Here is a 20,032-nt window from a genome sequence, read left to right as displayed (position 1 = left end):
TAAGTTGCTGCCTAGTAGGGGTGTGGAAGGCATGTCTCTAAGCGGAAGGTCTTAGTTGATGGTAAGGAAGGTGTCCCTGAACGGAAGAATCCATTGATGTTTGGGGAAGATGGCCTGGAATGAAAGCATCGGAAGGAAATGCTCGTGTGTCCGTAGAAGGAGTGATCAAACACCTCGGCATTGCGTTGGAAATCTAAATTCAAGTGCTTGCGTGGCCGTAGAAGGAGTCGGTGAGCACTTCGGTTTGGAGTTGGTACTCTGTAGTAAAGTGCTTTTGTACCCGTGCGAGGAGTCATCGAGCGCCTGGTCATGGAGTTGCAAGTCTCAACGCCGCAAAAAGAAGACCCTGTCAGCTACTGCTTGGATAGGCGAGGAGTGCTGGGAAGGGGTTTGCAGTCCGTTACCTGCTGGAAAGAAGAAGCAGGATCCAAGGAGAGAAGGATCAGTAAGCACCGACTGTGGTCTAGAATGGATGATTCCGCAAATGTGCATGACAGCTTTTGCCGAAGATGAGAGAAGCCAGTTTCAGACTGAGCGATACAGAGTGGAGAGGGGGATGGGATGATATTCGAGGGACATTACTCAACACCTGTGCTAGGGGCCAGGCGATTTCAGCGGCATTGGTGAGAGGACAGCTACAATGAGCGCACGCATTCACGGACTTTTGCTGCGTAAGTTGCCCGAAGCGTTCGGGCGGACTCTAGTTGCGTCAGCGGTTGCTCAAGGAATCAGAGGTCCGATAGACTTTGCCGAGGAGCTGCTCGAGAAGCGCGGGCTCCAGCGCCTGCGTAGGAGTGGGTTTGCCGCCAGCGAAAAATATTGTTGACTGCGCTTGCTAGTCTTCCGGCGGACGGTAGGTTGGTGGGGAACAGAGTGGAGTGCAAGGAAAGTTACTCGAGGGCATCCCGATGTGCCTCTTCGACAAAACGACTGTCTTGAAAAAGGGAGCAGATGGCTAAGCCTTGACATCCTCGCCTCGAGCGGGAACGCGGATGCGCCCTACACTCGACGCGTGCCAGCTCATGAATGCCCTCCCTTTGTCGAATTTGAAAATGCGGCTGTTGAATTGTTTCCGACCTAGATTGATGGTAGCGTGAAAATCTTGATGGAGGTCTCGATGGAGTAGGCACGCAGCCGCTTCTCCGGAAAAGCGTCATGGGGGTACGCCAAAAGGTGAAGCCGAGTCGTAGCGGGAAGGACCAGTTGCTGCCGGAAGGCACTGCTGGCATTAGCTACGGCGACTTGAAGTCTCCGACAAAGAGTTTTGCGCCGTTTGGAAGACGCAGAAACTTGCCAATGATCTCTATCCATGACGCGGAAGGCTGCATCGAGGTGATGACTTCGCATGGCTACGGATCGCCGGCGCCCGCGAGGCCGACACCCTGAGCATGCTCGCTTGTAACAACGAGACTGATTGCAGCACAGTTTGAGAGCTTCACACATTGTTTGGCCCTTCTCAAGAGTTCTTAGTATTTGTAGAAAACGATGGAACCGTGGCTGCTCTTTCTGGGGGGTTTCCAGGGCCACAAGGCCCGCCTCTCAGGGACGCTGGCTCGGCGAAGAAAGTTCAGCGCGGCAAATATATAAAAGTGCTCTTTTCTTCTGACAGAACTTTTAACACTCCAGAACTGAAAGAAGCCTGAGCGCATGAGGGCGAGAGGTCGATTCAAGCGTCGGCCCGGCCTCTCGCTTAGCAGCTGGCCTGTGCGCACGCCCGACTCAAAACCCTGGGGGCCTGCACATCACTCTTCGCCGCACCGCCACCCCCACTCTCACCCTCTCCATCACCTCCATCGCCCGCGATGGCACCCCTATCGCAGCTCGACATTTGGAAGCAACGCTTCAGAACTGCATGCACCCTCGCGATCTCTTCCCATTCAGCTGCTGACAGGCCATTGGTCCTGGGCGATGGCTTGCAAGATGAGGATGCCGTTCGCAGAGCAAAAGCGGGCCTCCCGCCGGCGCTGGAAAAGAGCCACAGCCAGATCATCTGCAGCTTCACCATCGCCAATTGCCAACACTTCGATTCCTACGTTGAGGTTAGCATCGAGATTCCATGCGAGCTAGCATGCGAGCGCAACCAGGCGGGTGGCTCTGACACCGCAACTATCCGACTCAATCGCGACGACGTCAAGGATGCGGAAAACCAGCCGACTCTTGTTCGATGCCGTCGCATTGACATGGGCAATGCCAGCGAGCTCACCGGGCTGTTTGGCTTCGACGATACAACTCTGCAGTCTTATATCAACGCCGCCGGTCTGTCACTCCTCCCACGAGCCGTTTTTCTTTTGTCGGTTCCCTTTGCGCCCAAACCACCTTCGAGAAACATGATGGAAAAGCCCGGCCGCCATGGCTTTCTGGCGGAAACGTTCGAACGTGTCAAAGAATCCTTTCAAAGCGGCGGAACCCTCCACGCACTTTTTTCGACATACACTCCATTCACCCAAGTCGAGCTGCTCAACTCCAAAATCTCGGAGTATCGCGCACACGATCCTCTGGCCGACTTTTACGGCGCCATTGGGCTGATGAAGCCCAAGTCCGCTCGCCCACAGCTCAAGATCGAGCGACAATTCCTATTCTCGACCTGGCGTCACTATCGCACGATCCTGGAGTGTGCCTTAATGGAAGAGCGAGAGCTTTTGGAGGGGCGCGGAGGAGTCCGCCGGGGGGCCATGCGGTTGATTTCCATCCCGCACACCGAGAACACGCAGTTCTTCGGTTTCTTGGACCATGATACAGCGGCATACAAATTGAGAGAGGGTGACGCGCTCAGTGTGAGCGTGAACTCGACCGAGGAGTCCGACTATCACAATAGCGCCACTACCTGGAACGCCACGGTCATCTCGCAAATCCCATTCGCCCCGTCCAACACCACGCCGGTCCTTCTTCACCGCGAATTTTCGGAAGAGGACGGAACTTATGACCGACAGGACGTGTCTTCAATCTCCCTGGGCACTATCAAGTCAGCCAGCGACTCCAAGACTGCGCTGATGAGCGTGAATCCTGTTCCAGTCGTTTATACTCTGCAAACCAACGATGAAGCGCCGAGTCGTCTCACTCGAAGTCTACACCGCCTGGATGACGCTGACAATTTTGGTTGGGCTCACGCGGCTCTTCTGGGACATGGAGGTACGGCTGAGCGTACCATTGACCTATTCTCGGGCATTCAGTACGACAAACTCGCTTTGCGGGCCATGGAGCTTGCCATGTCCCGTCTGAACCCGGAGCAGGCAGCTGCGCTTCAAATGACGAGGTCTCTCCCACGCGGCATTGGCATTGTTCAAGGACCCCCAGGCACAGGAAAGACTTTCATGATCTCCAACCTGGTCCAGCCAGTAATCTGGAGGACTAAACGATACAAAGGCCCATCTGTACTGATTCTGTCAACATCCAACCTCAGTGTCGACGATCTCACTGAGCGCGTCCAGTCAACCTGTGCGGAATTCGCGACAAAGCTCTCTCTGGATCGCAAGCCGGTGGTGCTCAGGGTGCACTCAAGCGCCACCGAGTCTCACATTGTCAGGGAAGAAGTTGATCTCGCAGAGTCGTTGTCCTCTTCCTGGGATTCCGACCAGTCGTCAGTGACAAAGGCTCTTTCAAGTGCCTACAAGAGAGCAAATGATAAGCCTTTTGGGATTGACGATAAGCGACTCAGACTCATTGACAACAGTCTTGGCAAGTTCATGCTTCAAGTCGCAGGTCTCTCTGACAGCGAGTTCACGACGGAAGAGAAGCGCGTCGTTGATCTATTCAAAGCATTCCGCTCTCAATACAAAGCCGGGACGCTACCGAAAGACCGAATGGAAAGCTTCCGAAGGGCAGAAATGGCCTTTCGCGACGTGGCCCTGGCAAGAGCGGATGTAGTTGTTATGACCCTCGCCAACTCAGGGAGTGCCGGCCTCTACAGGGCTATCCACCCTCGAGCTATAATTGTCGACGAAGCGGCACGGGCGTCGGACCCCGAGATTTGGTCTATTTTTGCATGGTACAGGAAAAACACCACGAGACTCATCGTTGGAGATTCTTGCCAGTTGCAACCAGTTGCAGAGCATAAAAACCCCCTGCGCGACCAGCTGACGCTTTCGGCCCTGGCACGTTTGCAGTCGCTGGGATACCCTCACATTCAACTTAGAGAGCAGCGCCGGAGCTCCGCCTCAATCATGGACGTGTACAGCAAAGCATATTACGACGGCTCATTGACGACATGTGCAGAGTTTGACAAGAATTTTCAGCCAAAGCTCGACACTTTCAAGACCTTTCTGCGCGAAAAGCACGGTGTCGATACGCCGCAGTCCGCATCGCTGTTCCAACTCGGGTGCGGTTCCTCGTCGCTGGACGCCTCGGGGTCCTGGGTCAACGTGACCAACGCTCGTGTCGCTATGCAAGCTGCAGTCGACATTCACAGCTACGGCGTTGAAGCGTCCCGCATTGCCATTTTGACTCCCTACACTGCACAATGCTCGCTTTACCTGACAGCCAGATCACAACTGAGCGAAAAGGACAGCACGCTCGCGACCCTTAATATCGAAACTTTCGATAGCATTCAGGGGCGTGAGTTCGATTACACTATCGTCGACTTTGTTCGCACAGACCGCCTCGGCTTCCTTTCGGATGGTAACCGCGTCAATGTCGCCCTTTCGCGCTCACGCTTCGGCATGATTGTGGTGATGCACTACGACGGGCTGTCGACCTCGAAGGGATGGGCGTCATCAGGCTTGCAGACTGCCATGTCGGTTCTCAAGAAGAATCAAGGCTGCAATACCTATTTCAAGGCACAGGATGTTGAAGACATGGTCAAGATTGAGTCCGCCTGAGGATTTTCGAAGTAGGAGTTACGGATGTGGCGTTTGCGGACGGCAATGTTGGTGTTGAAGAAGAGTTTCGACCGCAACCCTTTTACTTCGAGCAGGAGAATGTTCAAAAGACGGTTACGTTCGAGGCGCTTTGACGAACTTTGGAGTAGGATTCACGATTTTCGGCGCATGATCAGGGATGGGAAGCACGATACCCCAGGCAAATTTTTCTCCGTCTCGACAGCGCGTATTCAGCGAATGGTCAAGCTTGATTTGGGTGGAGGATTTCAGAGCGGGATTCGCGGAGTAGGAAATTCGGGATAGAATTGGCGGTTGGGCATTTCGGGCGGATACATGTAACGGGTACGATACCCAGCAACTCGAGCACTTCTCGGTCGGTATTGACTGGGCGCTCTCTCGATACAAACTTTTCTTGGACTACACAGTATGCACCGTGATCACAAAGTGTGTCGCCAGCAGTTCCTCAGATGAGGTCGGTAGAGCATCGATTGAAGACAGCAGTGGCACTTTTGCCAGGTGACTGATCCATAGACTCCCGTTCTCAGAACGTTCCTGGGAACGTTGCCAGAATGTTCTGCGTGCGTTCCTGATTCTTGGGAATGACTACCGCACAGAGTCAGGACGAGGTATGAACGATGAGGGAACAGATGTGACTTGAGGAGCTTCGTATCACAGGCAGGGCAGCAGTACAGCAGTGCAACAGTTGTAGCATCATCAGGGCAAGAGCCTGCTGATTGCCTTGATTGAATTCAAGTGCGACAGGGCACGGGGAGTGGTACACAGCACGAAGATGGAGAACATAAAGACTGCATATAAATGATTGAAAAAGGGTTTCGCTACTCCTCAGCACTCTCTGCTTACAGACCTTTGAGCTTCCCAGACGTATTCCATTGAATGCTTCCTTCCCGACGCCCAGTAGTATTCTAGCATTAAACGTCTTTCTGATTTTACAAGCGCGTGATTGTGTTGCCGCATCTAGTCCCTACCTCTCCAGCCAACGCAAAGTCTTGGAGCGCGCCTGCTTCCCATGCCAGAATCAGAGTGACGACCGCGGAATTCCAGCCATGTCTGAAGCCATGACATCCAAGCCATCGAGTCCAGCGAACCGCCTCATATCACGTTTGGTGACATGGACAACCGACTTGTTCATACTCGCAAAAAGCTCCTTGATCTCAAGGAGCGCCGTGCGCCGAAACTCCCACCCGTTCTTCTGGATGGCGGTGGTGTTCAAGACAATGATGAGACCATGTCGGGCGCGAGACAGTGCAACATTTACCCGATTGCCTTCTTTTAGGAATAAAGTGGCGGAGTTGCAAAATCTTCTCAAAGTCATCGACTTTGGGGCATTTGGCGGGTCACGATGGCTTCGCATGTACTACAGCATCAGACATCACCAATCATCAGTGCAACCCTCGTCTTGTATGGATTGATGCAGCACTCATCCGAGCTTACGTCTATAGACGTAGTGCTCTCCAGCCAGCCACAGCACCAGACGTTTGAAGATGTCCTTTATTATTTCAATTGTGTGGTTGGCCGGACGCAATCCACCATTTGGCCAGCAAATACTTGCACAACGCTCGTCTTGCGCCCACCTGAGCTTACGTCTATAGACGCAACGCTCCCCAGCAAGCTACCCTCTCAGAAGTTTGAAGTTGCGGAACGGACGGATTTGGTCAGCTCGACTGGGCTTGCGTCTATAGGCGCGGCCCTCGCCGGCAAGCTGTGGTCTTGGACTTGTGGAAACGGCCGGAACGCGTGTGGAACGAGATTTTGGACATCTTCCTCCTCCAGGAAGAGCACAAGCTGTAGCATCTTTTGGTCAAGAGTCAACAGATTCGTTTTCTTTTGAACGCAGGTGCGAAATTGGATCGGGAGCGACGTACACTTCGAAGAAAGCGGCTGCAAAAGCTCGTCCAGAGTGATTGAACTTCCTGCTGAGTAGCCAAGGATTGAGAATGAACATTGATCAGAGAAACGGGAAAGATTGATGTCTCAGCCAACAGCAGGTAAGGAAGGAAAAAGTGCTGCTGCAAAGGTCCCAAGGAAAGCTACTGCTTTAATTACTCCATGAACACCAGTTCACAATGTGTTCTTGTCTTATACTCCGCGTGACTGCAAAAGAAATGAGAATCTCGAGGCAGAACACGGGTGCTTGAATGCTCCCTGTGGCTATCATTTCGCAAACTTCGGTCTTTGAGGTTTCTGGATGTAAGGGCATTTGAATGCTCCCAATGTACACACGTCTCGACTTCGTGGCGATTGACTTCGGCATGGGCGCTTGAAATGGACACTTCATTTGCGACATGGACACTGCGCCTCGATTGAAGCAGATAAGCTGGGAAAACAAATCATCTGTAGTCCACCACCGGTCGAATTGGACGGGGAGTCATCACGAAGGCGAGAGGCTGGAATTGTTTGGTAAGAATGCTTCAAATTTGAATTTGCTACTCGGACTTTGCTCCCCGCGCTTTCCAAAGCCAATTCCAGCGGCGATCATTGAGCGATTGACTTGATAGGGACGTACCGAAGCTCTGGATGAGGAATCTCATCCGGCATGCGCTTCCAGTACTTTTACAGGCTGTCCCCATCCTTGTACTCTGTAACCGCTTCGGGTTTAAGTATGGGTAGAAAGTAGTGCTGGAAGACGGCCTCTGCTGTCTTCACGAACGTCTGGTAGATCACAGTCCTCCAGCGAACGAGTGCCGCCAACTCTGCTCCTCCAATGTGATCTGGCGTCCTGTAGATGGCGTTGAAGTTGATGATGCTTGAGATTGTGGGGCTGAACATCCCGATGGCAATCCCAACAGGGTTCTTGCGGAAGAACGCGATGAACTTCTGTACGCGTTCCTCACTCGTGATCTCGGCCAGGTCGATGGGGTTTTGGACCTTGTTCTTGTTCCGCTTGTAGATTGCCTCGACCCGATCCTTGACCCATGCCAGAATGTCGCATTGCATCTTGCCCGCCGCGTCCTTGTGTTTTTTGTGGAGCCACAGGAAATTGAACGTATTTTCTGGCACGTTCACAAGACTCTTGATGTCAGCGCCATCAATGCGGTGATAGACGAAGAAGATCATTGCTCTGAGTTCAGTGATCTTCTTCGGGACCTCGTGTGCTTTGTGAGACGCCTGGAATGCGCGCTCCAACTCCGTCCGGTCCTCGTCGCTCTTGAGGGAATCGAGGTAGTTCGTGTCCTTTACGAAAACCACCTCTGTGCGACCGGACTCCTTGTTGATGGGCGTGTCGGCGATTTCCTTGTCGACGTCGAAAACGGTGCGTTTGCGCTTGGTGCCAGGCGAGAACACGAGGTCGCGAGGCTCAGTGAGGTGGGCCTGCTTCAAACATCAGCAACATGAATCTCGGGTTCTAGATCATGAGATTGTCTACCTGGGTCTGCGGGGCGTCACGGGTGGAGTGCCTGCCATGGTGCGAGAGGTTCTGGTTGGAGCGGTGACGGGTGGATGGAGGACGATGATGAGAGTGGTGGTGAGAGACGGAGGAAGAAGGTCGGTGTGGGAGTGGTTTGAAAGCGATGGGAAGGCGATGTGAAGGGTGATGTGAAAGGTGTTGGTGTGGTTTGTGAATCCTTTACTTTGTCCGTGTGAGGCGCTCGCGGGGGTCGAGAGTGTCGATCGAGCCTTGTCAGGTAGCCGCAAATGTCGAGGGCGGTACCAAGTGCGAATTTGCGTCGTCGAAGGGCGTTAGCTTCGTGCGAGTCGTTTACTTTGTCCGTGTGAGGCGCTCCCGGGGGTCAACAGTGTCGATCGGGCCTTGTCAATGAGCCATGGGTGCGAGTTGCGTGGCAGTGTTGGGAAGGCGACGAGAGGTTCGAGGAGGTTCGCGACGGATCAAAGACCTACAACCGAGAGAAAATCGCGACGCGCACAAAGGAGAGTGGACAGCCAAGTTCGCGTCAGGCATGAACCAAATGCTCACAGTGGGTTGCAAAAGAAATGGCAACTACAGGGCGGTGCGGGTGTTGGAATGCTCCCTGTAGATATCCTTTAAAAGCTTAAACATTCAAGTCTTTAGAGAGCAAGGTATTGATCACTCCCTGCATACACATATCTCAATTTTTGACTTAACAAATGACGAAATGTGAGAACATGACTACAAGAAGCATTCGAGTACACCGCCTCGAAGTTATCATTGCTTTTGCTGCCCTCTGTGTGCTCGGCTTGTAGCGGGCGCATCAACGCGGCGTCGCATTGGCCTCGCACGTGTGTATCGCCTTGAAGCGAATAAAACCCAGCGGGATGGCACTGAATAGATCACCACACATGTCACTATATATGAGAAGGAGAAGTTGGCTTTGCAAAGTAATTGTTTGATCCCCGGTATGACTTTGGATGCTGTGATAAACCTAGAACTATAAAGAAAAAGGGAGAGGGAGAGCGTGTGAAGACTATGAATGCAGAGAATGAAGTCCGAGCTGAAAGGGAAGAAAAAGCAGTGTGGGTACGCCTGGGTGATGTGGTGAGAATAGTCCGTGGCTCTGGATAAAAAGCAAAGGAAGATATGTATGGGGCCGAGTGTTGCCATTAAGACGAGCTGAAAAGGAGGAAAACGCAATGTGCAACCGCCCGAGTGATGTAGTAAGAGCAGCCCGTGGCTCTGAGTAGGAAGCCAAGGCAGATATCCATGTACGCGGTCGAGTGCCGCCACGAAGATGAATGACTTGGAGGGCAATTTCGATCACACGTCGGCAACGTCCAGATCGTAATCGCCAGAAATGTCCCGCTCTTTTTGAGACGAGCGTCTGGCCGTGGACTCGACCGTGACTTTGATTGGAAGGTCCTGAAGACCAGGATGAGTCGTCGTCATTGGCATCCGCTTCCAATAGTTGAAGTAGGCCGTGTCGTCCTTGAACGTTGGCGGTGTATAGGGGCGGGCGAATCTCAGGATGCGGTGGCAGAAAGTTGCCTCAGCCGTCTTCAGCCAAGTGCGGAGCACATAGTCGGACCATAGCAGGAGGGTCTGCTTGTCGTCTTCGCCAATGTCCTCGGGTCTGTTAAACATGACGTGGAAGTTGACGAGGCCTGAGACTCCGCGGAAACAGGGAGCTCGATCAAGGAAAACGCAGCTGAGTGGGAGCAGCCGTAAAGTAGTAGAAAGTCTCCATGTCAAAATCATTGTTTACATCCAAGGAGCATTCAAGCGCGTTTTTTACTTGACACTGGAGCTCACCAAGTCTTGTGTGTAGAGTCACAGGGAGTAGTCGTAGTCATGTGTGCTGACAATTTTGCTCCCTCAAGAAGGGGAGATGGAGGACGATTTGACGAACGTCTCGTCGCGACGAGGTTGAGGTGCGAGACTCGATGGCGCGAGCCAATCAAGCCAGAGGCGTGGCGAGGCGAAAGCTCCAACGAAGGCACCTCGACTGCGCCAGCGGCAAAAATCCAGAAATCATCCAGCCTCGAAGTAATAAATCGAATTCGCCGTCCTACTTTTAACAAACAATCCGTCGTGGTGCAGTGGTAGCACATTCGGATGACAAGCCCGTAACGCAGGCTGTATGACAGCCCAGTTGGACCATAAGGTTCACGCTGTGGAGGAGCTTGCACTAGTCAGGTAGAGGGTATGACTCTCGTTCCTTTGTCATCCAAAGACCCGAGTTCGATTCTCGGCGACGGAAAAATTTCTTTTTTGACTTTTCGCTTTTTGTCGGCTAACATACAACACAGTCCTGTACAAAGACAACATGAGCTGGCAAATCCAGAGTTCATGTGGTCTCAATTCGAATGTTGTCCTTTAACACCTATCTCACAGTCTCCCATTCCAAGCAGTATTTCTCGCGACTGGTTTCCATCCGCAGTCGCTTCTCGCTCTATCAAATGCGCCACAGGCAAGACAGACCACCCGAATCACCACGAATCTCATCTCAACGGCGCATTGTGGCATCCGCCCCTCTTCCCAAGCACGAACCAGCAGCCCTCACGAATGACTGACGGCTGATCTCCCTCTGGAGCTTCCGTGTCGTCTGTCAATATTTCCAAGCGCGCGTGCGAGCATTTACTTGATGTTGAACGCCACGACATTTCCCAGCCGCCTTATGCTCTCGGCTTTTGACACCAAGATTGATATATGTCTTGTCAGGGAATCTTTTTCTATTGATGGTTGTCCAGTCAGGGGGGAGGCCTCTAAAGTGCGAGTTAGGGTCTTGTTTGAACGCATCTCCAAGCAAGTACGTACCGGATATTGAAGGCCACGACGCCGCTGTCGGACTTCTGCGCGGCAAACCAACATGCTGCAAGCGCGTAAGCTTGCTGCTCCTCATCTCCAGGCTTTCTCCATGTCCAGACAACCGTGATGCGGTCGTTCCCGTTGGGCGGCATTGCTAGTCTTGAGTCAGTTAGCATTCCAATGTGGCTGCTAGTAGGGATCATTGGGAGGGCTTAGCACTAATCGCGCTTTGAGTATTTAGCATACCTGACTTCTAAGAATCTCGAAGCTGAGGTTGCTGTAGCTGGTGGGTGTTGGATATGGAGGTTTCTCTTAAGAAGAAAAAGGAAAGCTCCTTTTGTCTACAACTGGTGGTTGTAGGAGGTGTGGTATTGTGCTGCAGAGCAGAGCAGAGCAGAGCCGGCAAGGACGATGCAGTTTTGGCCGCGATTGGTGTGTCTCAGCATTACTGACCTTGGACAACCTCATTTGTGCAATTTAATATAAAAGACGCTTATACCCTCTCAACCCCTCCTGAAAAAGTTCTTCCACGTCAAATTCCATGAGGCTGCAAAATTGCGTGTCCATCAGTTCGCAGACTTGTGACTGCTTCTCATACAGCTCTTGGACAAGTGGTGCTGCATCTGGACAAGATCGGGTCGAAACTGCTCCAAAAAGATGACCAACTTCTTCAATTGTGCCATCGGCAGTGCGAAGGCCTCTCTGGCTTGCATATCAGGTGATTTCAGGATGATGGCCAAGGGCTGAGACAAGCTGACTCGATCTTCTCGATGAAATCCAGATTTGGAACGGCTTCCTAGAGTAGAGTAAGTTAATCCCCTGCAAACATCGCGCTTGCGGATGAAGATAGGAACAACGGACTTACCGTCACGTCTTTCGGTGCACGTAGGACCACAGTCTCTTCGCCGTGGCCTTCGTCTCTCTCTCTTCGCCTCTCTTTTTCCTTTCTCCATATCCAGTCCTGTGTCGACCACGTCGAGATGCTTGACCACCCAATCATGCCTCGCACTTCGAAATCTGTATACTTGGATATATGAAGGTGTTGTTTGCTGCACCAAGTAGTGACGTTGCATTCCCAATCTGCTCTACCAGTGGTGCAGGACAAGACTGACTAAATTCTGATGGCAAATTCAAAGTCTGCGTGCCGGTGTTCGAGCGCAGCACGAAGTACGTGTAGGGCGGCAGGTCCATGAGAATGGAAGTCCACTTGTCAAGGTTGAAGCCCAAGTCCTTGCCATGACGAGCTGGCCAACGCGCGTCGAGACGGAACTGGGTATTCTCCCAAGTCCTTTCCGAAATCTTGCTGGCGTCCACTAGTCCGCTCAGCAGCAGGACTGCAGTCGTGTACGGGTTAAGGCGGCACAGCCAGGACTCGCCATTACGCGCGGAATGACGCTTGATGGCAGCCGTGGTTGTCGGGGCCTTGGTCGGGGCGACGGGAGTGGCACTGGCCGGATCGACGCGGACCGTGTTGGATGGGACGATGGGATTCGCGCTGGTTGGTCCTGAAGCCGACGGCTTGACTGGCGCGGGGACATTTGCCGTCCTGGTCGTGTTTTCCACGGGTCTTTTGCTGGTGACTTGATTGTCAGATGCAACCGGGATTGCACAAGCAAGAGTCGTCTGGTAGTGGCGCCAGGACGGAAGAACCTCATCAGATGCCATGAAATCATCCAAATATATATTTTTGACATCCTCTTCAGGGAATATTGGCCAGGATCGCATTCTGGATGATGGCCTTGCGGACAAACTTTCCTTGCAATACTTGGTCATACGTTGCGAGGGTTGTCACGAGGACGAAGAGCGGTTGTTCTTTTTGACCAATTCTCCAGGTGCGAGCAATGAGTTGGTCAAAGAGACGTGGGGACGGCCAAGACGGAAATTCCAAGAGCACGGAGATATGACAGCCGTGCTGCGCGTTGAAAGAGGAGGAGCTCAGATTGACATTGACGGTCATGATCATGATGTCATCCAGAGGGTCATCAAATCTCTGGAAAAGAATGGTTCTATCGTGCGCTTTGACGGATGAATTGATTGAGGCGAAGGGAATTCCAAGCGCGTGGAGGAACACATCCAAGATTTGTTGGATCATAGGACTGCTCACGAAGATGAGCAGCTTCTTCTTCCGATCCAGGACGACCTGCTTGATGATGCCAGCCAAAAATCCCCACTTGGGCGAGAGCGTGCAAATATACTTCATTTTCTGCTCGGCGTCGTTGTACTCAGGAAGCTCTGTGTTGACTGTGCTCGTGAAGAGGAAGTGAAAACCAGCGTCATCGTGGTCTTTCAGCTTGTGCTCGGTCGACGGACATGGTACCTACTCTCCTGAGCATGTTGCCGAATTGGCAGTTTGACGTGAGCTGCACGAGTTGACTATGCACGCTTGTGTCGATAGTGCCGTGCGTTATTCCAAACTCGTTCCAAAGAATGGTTTTGTCGTGTCCCTTGATGGAGGAATTGATTGAGGCGAAGGGGACTCCAAGCGCGTAGAGAAACACATCCAAGATTTGATGAATCATTGAGCTGCTCACGAGACTCAGCACGAAGAGCTAGAATAGGTTTTTGGCCAAAGAGTATATATTGGCGACAGTGCGTTCCTTAGGCGCCTTTATACGTTGGCTGAAGATGTGCTTGGGACAGGAGAATGGCGACCAAATTTGGTCACGAAATGACAGAATGATTCTGCATTTTATATCTGATCTCACCTGTTTCCAAGGCATCGGCTGTTTGGCAAGAGCCTGTATTGACATTTGTGTGAGCACACAGAATTTGGGCAGTGAAGTGGGCTTACCGCTGCGCTCGAGATCGCAAATATTGTTCCGGAAAGACAGACTGCGCGCCCAAAGGGAGCATTCGAATGCCCCTGTTTTGCGTGAATCCGATGTGATTGCGCAATGACTGTTGGCTTTCCGATTGTGATAGACCAATTTGACGACGCTGAAAGACGTAAAGCCAGAAACCCGGGGCAATCTAGGGCTCCTGAATCTCATAAACCACCGACAGTTCTTTACGCCCACGCCATAACACCTGCTACTCGACACGCCAAAGGCCTTCTCTTCGGATCATTGTTCCACTACTTGCGTTTCCGATCGCGCTCTTGTTCGACATGGTCTGGGCCTTTCATAATTGCACCTGAGCTTTCGGCCTATTTGCAAGCATTTGCGAACATGGTCATCTGTTGTGCAAGTGAATGGTATCCATGTGTTCCAATGGTCAATCTGCTCTTCCCAAACTTCACCTGCTTCTTGTAAGGATGTCGTTTGTGCCAAAGAAAGATCTGGATACGGAGAATCTGCCCAAGAAAAGGGGTTGTCTTTCCGATTGCGATGGAACAACCAAGAAACGACCCAAAAAGTCCGCCCGCATCCCAAAGCGTTGAAAAAGTCTTGCTTGAGGCGGCGTAGATCTTGCCACCACAAAATGGCTTCAGGACGCGCTGGCAACGCAACGCGCCAGTGAAACACCATTTCCTGGCTCCGGAGTCGCGGCGACCTTCGTATCTTCCTGTGTTCGTCTCCAATTCAGACGTTTCTCGCGAGCGAGGGGCTGCTGCGGTCCGGGTGTTTTCTTCGACAGCGGAATTGGCCGGGACGTGAAGCTTGGACGCTGGAGCACCGCCACACCGGCACTGTTGGCGTGGGGGCGAAGGATTTGCGGGCCGGCGATCCATGGTCGCGCAGCCCCAGAAATTTCTACACGCGGCTAGCGCTTTCAGGACCCCTGCAAGTTGTTTTCGACGACATGCCTTGCTCTTGAACTCCTTCACAACGCTCCTCAAGGGTATTGAATGAGCCTTGACAAGTCGAAAAGCAATCTCAGGACTTTGAGCGCGGTGTTTGCGGTCGCCCCAATGTTGGCTATTGCTCTCCGGGCGCAAAGGCGTGTCTCCGGTTTCTACTGCGGAATCTCGGCACTATGTGCTGGTGACTGGGGTAGGCAAGCAAAAAACGACTCCTGTCAGAATGTGCTACGGACCGGCCAGAGATGCTTCGAGCAGAGTTCCTGGAGACGAAGAGAAAAGGACTTTTCGTTGAAGTGGTCTTGAGGAGCTTTGTGAAGCGAGGGAGCGGTCGAGGATTTTTCTGGGATCTGCTCGATGTCAGCGATGTGCGAAAAGCGTAGGATGTCGGGGCTTACTGGCAACGTTGAATTGTGTTGACAATACCAAGGCCTTTTTCTGGCTGGCATGCCGTTGAGCGGATTCGCGGTGCGCTTGTGTTAGTAAGATAGATGGCTGCGCAGTGGAGAAAAGCTGCCGCGGGGTTGGGGCAGGTGGTCGAGCGGCAGGTGAAGGCGGGCGAGGAAGGCGCGCTTCCCTTTGCGTCCGCATCTACCCACGCACTCCCGAAGCGGCAACGTAAGCGAGGGTGCGCGGTGCTTAAATATCTTCCGCCCACCTGAGTTCCACGAACCTTTCTCACCACCCGCCCTGCCCGACTCTCTGAGGTATGCCCCACCACGACAACACCAACTGATCAAGATCACTGACACTTTTGCAGATACGGGAGTTGAGCTCGGTCGGGTCCCAGTCGCTGGTCGGCTGGTAGGTGGACCTGCCGCTTGACGGTCCGCCACCACGTCAACGCCGGGCGGTGCGCGAGGTGCCGCGCCCCGGTCACGTTTCGACTTTTTTTCCCTCTCACTCTCACTTCGCTATGTTGGATCTGCCGCTGGATGATCTCATCGACAATACCCAGAGGACACTGTCCTATCCCGGGTCGCCTCACACGGTGAAAGTAAACTCTTGTTTTTTCTCCCTTCCTCCAGTAAGCGAATACACTCTTGCGCATCTCAGGCTCAGGCACTAACCAAAGGTTCTGCAGACTTACCTTCCTCTTTCCTTCATCCCTCTCTTCCATCCCGACCCTGTTCAGTGCTCAGGCCAAAATGCGCAACCAGGTGGACCTGCCGCTTGACGGTCCACCACCACATCAACACCGGGCGGTGTGTGAGGTACCACACCCCAGTCACCTTTTAACTTTTTCCTCCCTCTCACTCTTTCTTTACTATGCTAGATCTACTACTAGATAATCCAATATATAATAATACCTAATTAACACTATCAACCCCTAGGAGCGCCTTATATAGATAAAGTAAAGTTTTTTTCTTTCTCTAGTAAGCAACCACCCTCTTTCCTATCTTATACTTAGGTACTAACTAAAGTTCTATAAACTTAAGCTTAAGCCTTCCTTCCTCCCTTATCCTCTATCTTATATACTAAACCTATTTAGTACTTAGGAATAAAATATACAACTAGGTAGTCCTACTATTTAATAGTCTACTAAGATAAGGCCTAGTTAATACTATTAATTCTTAGGAGCACCTTATATAGATAAAGTAAACTCTTATTTTTTCTCCCTTTCTCTAGTAAGTAACCACCCTAATATATATCTCTAATTTAAATACTAATTAAAGGTTCTATAGACTTAACTCTTTTTCTCTCCTATAGCTCTCTCTCTACCATTCCAACCCTGTTCAGTACTTAGGCTAAAATGCACAATTAGGTGGACCTACCGCTTGAAGTTCCACTGCCAAGTTAACACTGGGCGGTGCGCGAGGTGCCGCGCCCCAGTCTTTTTTCAACCCTTTTCTCTCCGTTTTCTCTCTTCCTTCCCGACCCTGTTCCGCGCTCAGGCCAAAATGCGCAACCAGGTGGCTCTGCCGTATGATGAGCCACCGACCTGACAAGGCCTGCTGGTGGGGTGATGTCCACCAGCCTACAGGCAAATTGCCTTTGCCCGAAAGAGTGGGCTCTATAGAAATCTTCACACACAAAACAAAAAACAAAAAACAAAAAAAGGTAAGCACATCTGTCTATCCACACCAACTCGTGTTGCTGACAAAAGAAATCAGGAAAAGATTTTGACCCGCTCTTGCCCTGAATCGTCGCTCGAGCCCTTTGTCAATCGTCAAAATCGCCCTGTTCATGCGCTCAGGCAAAAAGCGTACCCAGGCGGCTCTGCCATACGACGAGCCTCCACCCGACAATGCCTGCTGGTTGGGGTCATGTCCAACCAGCTCAGGTCTTCTTGCGTCCGATAGGGCCCCGTTGTCAACAATGTGTGTCCGGGTTTAGTGCTCCCATCATGACCAAAAACTGCAAAACGCACAGGCTTTCCCTTTCAACACCATGACGCCCTTTCGGCTCAGTCTTTGGGGTTCAGCGCTCCCCGACGTCGCAAAATGCGCAGAATCAAACCTTCCGCCCTCATCCTCTCATTCACATCCCAAACCTGTTCAGCGCTCAGGACAAAATGCGCAACCAGGTGGCTCTGCCGTCGGATGAGCCGCCGAAACGACAATGCCTGCCGGAGCTGGTCTTCTGACCAGACACAGGAACGCCTTAAAGGCTGCTGGTTCGGGTTCAGTGCTCCCATCATGACCAGAACACAAATAAACTGGCCAAAATGCACCAGCATTCTCCCTTCTCCATACTTTGAGTTCAATGCTCTTTCTTCCAACTCTCATCCTTTCTTCTCCACCCCGACCCTGTTCAGCGCTCAGGCCAAAATGCGCAAACAGGTGGTTCCGCCGCTCGACGAACCACCGCCCGACAAGCCCTTAGGAGCTGGCTTTGCACTCGCGGGCCAGACACGGGGACACCTGCTTAGGTCCTTCTACCTCAAAATTTGAATCTTGTCAGTCCTGTTCATGCGCACAGACCAAAAAGCGCAACTCGTGGTTCCGCCGTTGGACGAGCCACAGTCTTGACAATGCCTGCTGGTTGGGGTAATGTCCAACCAGCCCAGGTTTTCTTGCGCCCGATGGGGCCCTTTCGAAACACGCTTCTGGTAGGTTGTCTTTTCGTTGCCGCTGAACTTGATTGTCTGCTAACACCTTTCCCCAGGTACAACTTTGCGGTTTTGGTTCTGCCTGCAGATGAGCCATGCCGTTGACAATGCCTGTTGGTGGGGTGGTGTCCACCAACACAGGCTCTACAAAAATCTAAAACGAAAAGAATTCCAGTCCAGGTGAGCACATGTCTCTGTCTACACCAAATCATGTTACTGATACACTTTGCAGATTTGTCCGGCTTTTCTTCCTGGCTTTCTGGATGCTCAAAAAAACTTCAAAAAAACAAAAAGTAAGTTCAGCAGTTTGCCATCTTCATGTCACGTTGCTAACAAGCCACTCTCCAGCCTTTTCCTCATCTTCTTCTCTGCGTGGTCGGGTTCAGTGCTCCCATTTCAAAATGCACAAGCTTTTCCCCTCTTCATCCTGGCGCCCATGAGGCCCATTCTCTGGGGATCAGCGCTCCCCGCTGTAAAAAAATGCGCACTCGATTCCCTCTCCCCCCTTTTGAAAGCTCGCTCTATAGCAAATTACAAAAGGCTCTTCACTCTGAACTCTAAAGTCGTCCTCTCGCGTGACTGTTTCAATGATCGCGTCGTGAACAATCTCCCTTCCATGACTGTGCACAGTGCATCCGATGCCCGCGTGTCGCCGGAGTCGCAGGCTTGCCATGACTGCCCCGCCGTCCATGCCGTGCTCCACTTGTACGAAGATCACTGGTTACGCCATTGCGGACGATGCGCTCCCTGGCGAATGCGCCTTGTGGCTTTGCTGATTCGCGCTACCTGAAGCTCAACACGAGGTGCACGAGAGCTCCCTGGACGCGCGCGAAACGACTTAGTCGCGAAAAGCGCACTGCAACGAAACCCCTGACGCGCCATCCCCGCTGTCTTCCATTGGCATGAGAATCACTGCGCGCAATCGCAGTTGACGCGCTCGCTGTCGACTGAGCCCGGGGACTTGACTGATTCGCAATCACGTAGGCCGATGTTCAACATGAGGAGCACGAAGACTCCCTGGATGCACGAGACGGAAGAGACTTAGCCGCAGACAGCATGTTCGAAAGCACCTTGTGACCTCGATGATTCCGTGTAGGCGTTTCGTGAAGGCCGACCCTCGCCACCAGGTGTACGAGAACTCCACGGCCGCCGGCACATCGACTTGGCCGCAGACAGAGTATTGCAACACCACGCCTGGAGATGACTCCATGGACGCATGCAAAGCGACTTGGCCGCAGACAGCGTGCTCGAACGCACTTTGTGACTCGGTTGATTGGCATACATGCAGGCCGATGCTCAACACGAGGAGCACGAAGACTCCTTGGACGCAAAAAGCGCGCTTAAACGCCGCGCCTGGCAAAGATATTGCGCACCAAATGCACGGCGATGGCGCATTGTCCTCAGCAATTGAAAGTGGGTTGGATGTTCGCCATCAGGTGCACGAGGGCTCCCTGAATCCACGCGAAGTGACTTGGTCACAGAAAGCACGTTGCAAAGCCACGTCTGGCGAGGATTTCGCGCACCAAATGAGCGGCTATCTCGCAGGCTTGCCAATACTGACAAATAAGTTGCAGTACAATGACCTCAAAATGCGGAGCCAGCAGCGGCAGCATTTGGTCGGCGATGACGTCCCTTTTGAGAAGGCTTTGGCGAGGGACACTCGGTGCAGAGGCGGAGGGCAAAATCTGAGGAGTTACGACAGGATTGCGGAATGCAAAGGCGGAGGGCAAAATCCGAGGATTTACGACAGCATTTGCAGCTGGGGAGCGTTACGTCTATAGACGTAAGCCTCAGACGAACGATGCTGCATGGCTTCACGGAATGCCAAATGCGGTAATAATGAGACTTCAACTCCAAATGACTGGAGGTGTTGCTCTGGGGACCGTTACGTCTATAGACGCAAAAAAAGCTCAAGCACGAGGAAAGTAGAGACCCGCGCGTGTGCCTACGGGGCAGTGATATGGTGGAAGCCGGAGGAAGAAGGTCACCAAAGGGCAAAAGAGCAAAGGGAAACTTTGCCAACCGACACCCGCACCAGGCGGACGTCAGCGGTATGAAACCCACCCCCTATGAACCAGGAACCCGACTGGACTGGACTTCAGTTCGGTTCGCGGTATGCCCCACTCCTTCTGCTCGCCGAAGCAAGCATACTCGGTGCACCGGCCTAGTAACTATCGGTTCGGGACAGGGAATTGAACCCTGGTACTCGCCGGATGGAACGTAGCCCGCCTCTACTCCCACTACGC

The 20,032-nt window shown here is 52.4% G+C and overlaps 4 protein-coding genes across 4 annotated transcripts; 1 reads left to right on the top strand and 3 right to left on the bottom strand.

The window, feature by feature from the left end:
• Nucleotides 1–3,397: 3,397 nt before the first annotated feature.
• On the top strand, nucleotides 3,398–5,228 carry BKA78DRAFT_315427 (AAA domain-containing protein). The gene has a single exon (XM_066888545.1). It carries the CDS (start codon nucleotides 3,684–3,686, stop codon nucleotides 4,812–4,814), a length of 1,131 nt encoding a protein of 376 aa, XP_066744820.1. The 5' UTR covers nucleotides 3,398–3,683; the 3' UTR covers nucleotides 4,815–5,228.
• A 2,157-nt stretch (nucleotides 5,229–7,385) lies between these two features.
• BKA78DRAFT_295985 (uncharacterized protein) lies at nucleotides 7,386–8,237 on the bottom strand (the record flags this gene model as incomplete). Its single annotated transcript, XM_066886552.1, has 2 exons — nucleotides 7,386–8,144; nucleotides 8,220–8,237. The coding sequence occupies 2 exons, from the start codon at nucleotides 8,235–8,237 to the stop codon at nucleotides 7,386–7,388; spliced, it is 777 nt and encodes a 258-aa protein (XP_066744819.1).
• Nucleotides 8,238–9,507: 1,270 nt separating this feature from the next.
• BKA78DRAFT_295984 (uncharacterized protein) lies at nucleotides 9,508–9,831 on the bottom strand (the record flags this gene model as incomplete). Its single annotated transcript, XM_066886551.1, has 1 exon — nucleotides 9,508–9,831. One exon carries the CDS (start codon nucleotides 9,829–9,831, stop codon nucleotides 9,508–9,510), a length of 324 nt encoding a protein of 107 aa, XP_066744818.1.
• Nucleotides 9,832–12,694: 2,863 nt separating this feature from the next.
• Nucleotides 12,695–13,195, bottom strand: BKA78DRAFT_353194 (P-loop containing nucleoside triphosphate hydrolase protein; the record flags this gene model as incomplete). Its single annotated transcript, XM_066891507.1, has 1 exon — nucleotides 12,695–13,195. The coding sequence occupies one exon, from the start codon at nucleotides 13,193–13,195 to the stop codon at nucleotides 12,695–12,697; it is 501 nt and encodes a 166-aa protein (XP_066744817.1).
• Between the last annotated feature and the right edge of the window lie 6,837 nt (nucleotides 13,196–20,032).

Source organism: Phyllosticta capitalensis (assembly GCF_038381095.1).
Source record: "Phyllosticta capitalensis strain CBS 128856 chromosome Unknown BKA78scaffold_5, whole genome shotgun sequence".
Classification (NCBI taxonomy): Eukaryota; Fungi; Ascomycota; class Dothideomycetes; order Botryosphaeriales; family Phyllostictaceae; genus Phyllosticta; species Phyllosticta capitalensis.
Note: the sequence above shows the minus strand (reverse complement) of the source record. Positions and strands in the feature narration are given on the sequence as shown.

Excerpts from the sequence above, each read along its gene's own strand:
- BKA78DRAFT_315427 (XM_066888545.1), top strand. The coding sequence starts at position 3,684 with ATGCTTCAAGTCGCAGGTCTCTCTGACAGCGAGTTCACGACGGAAGAG.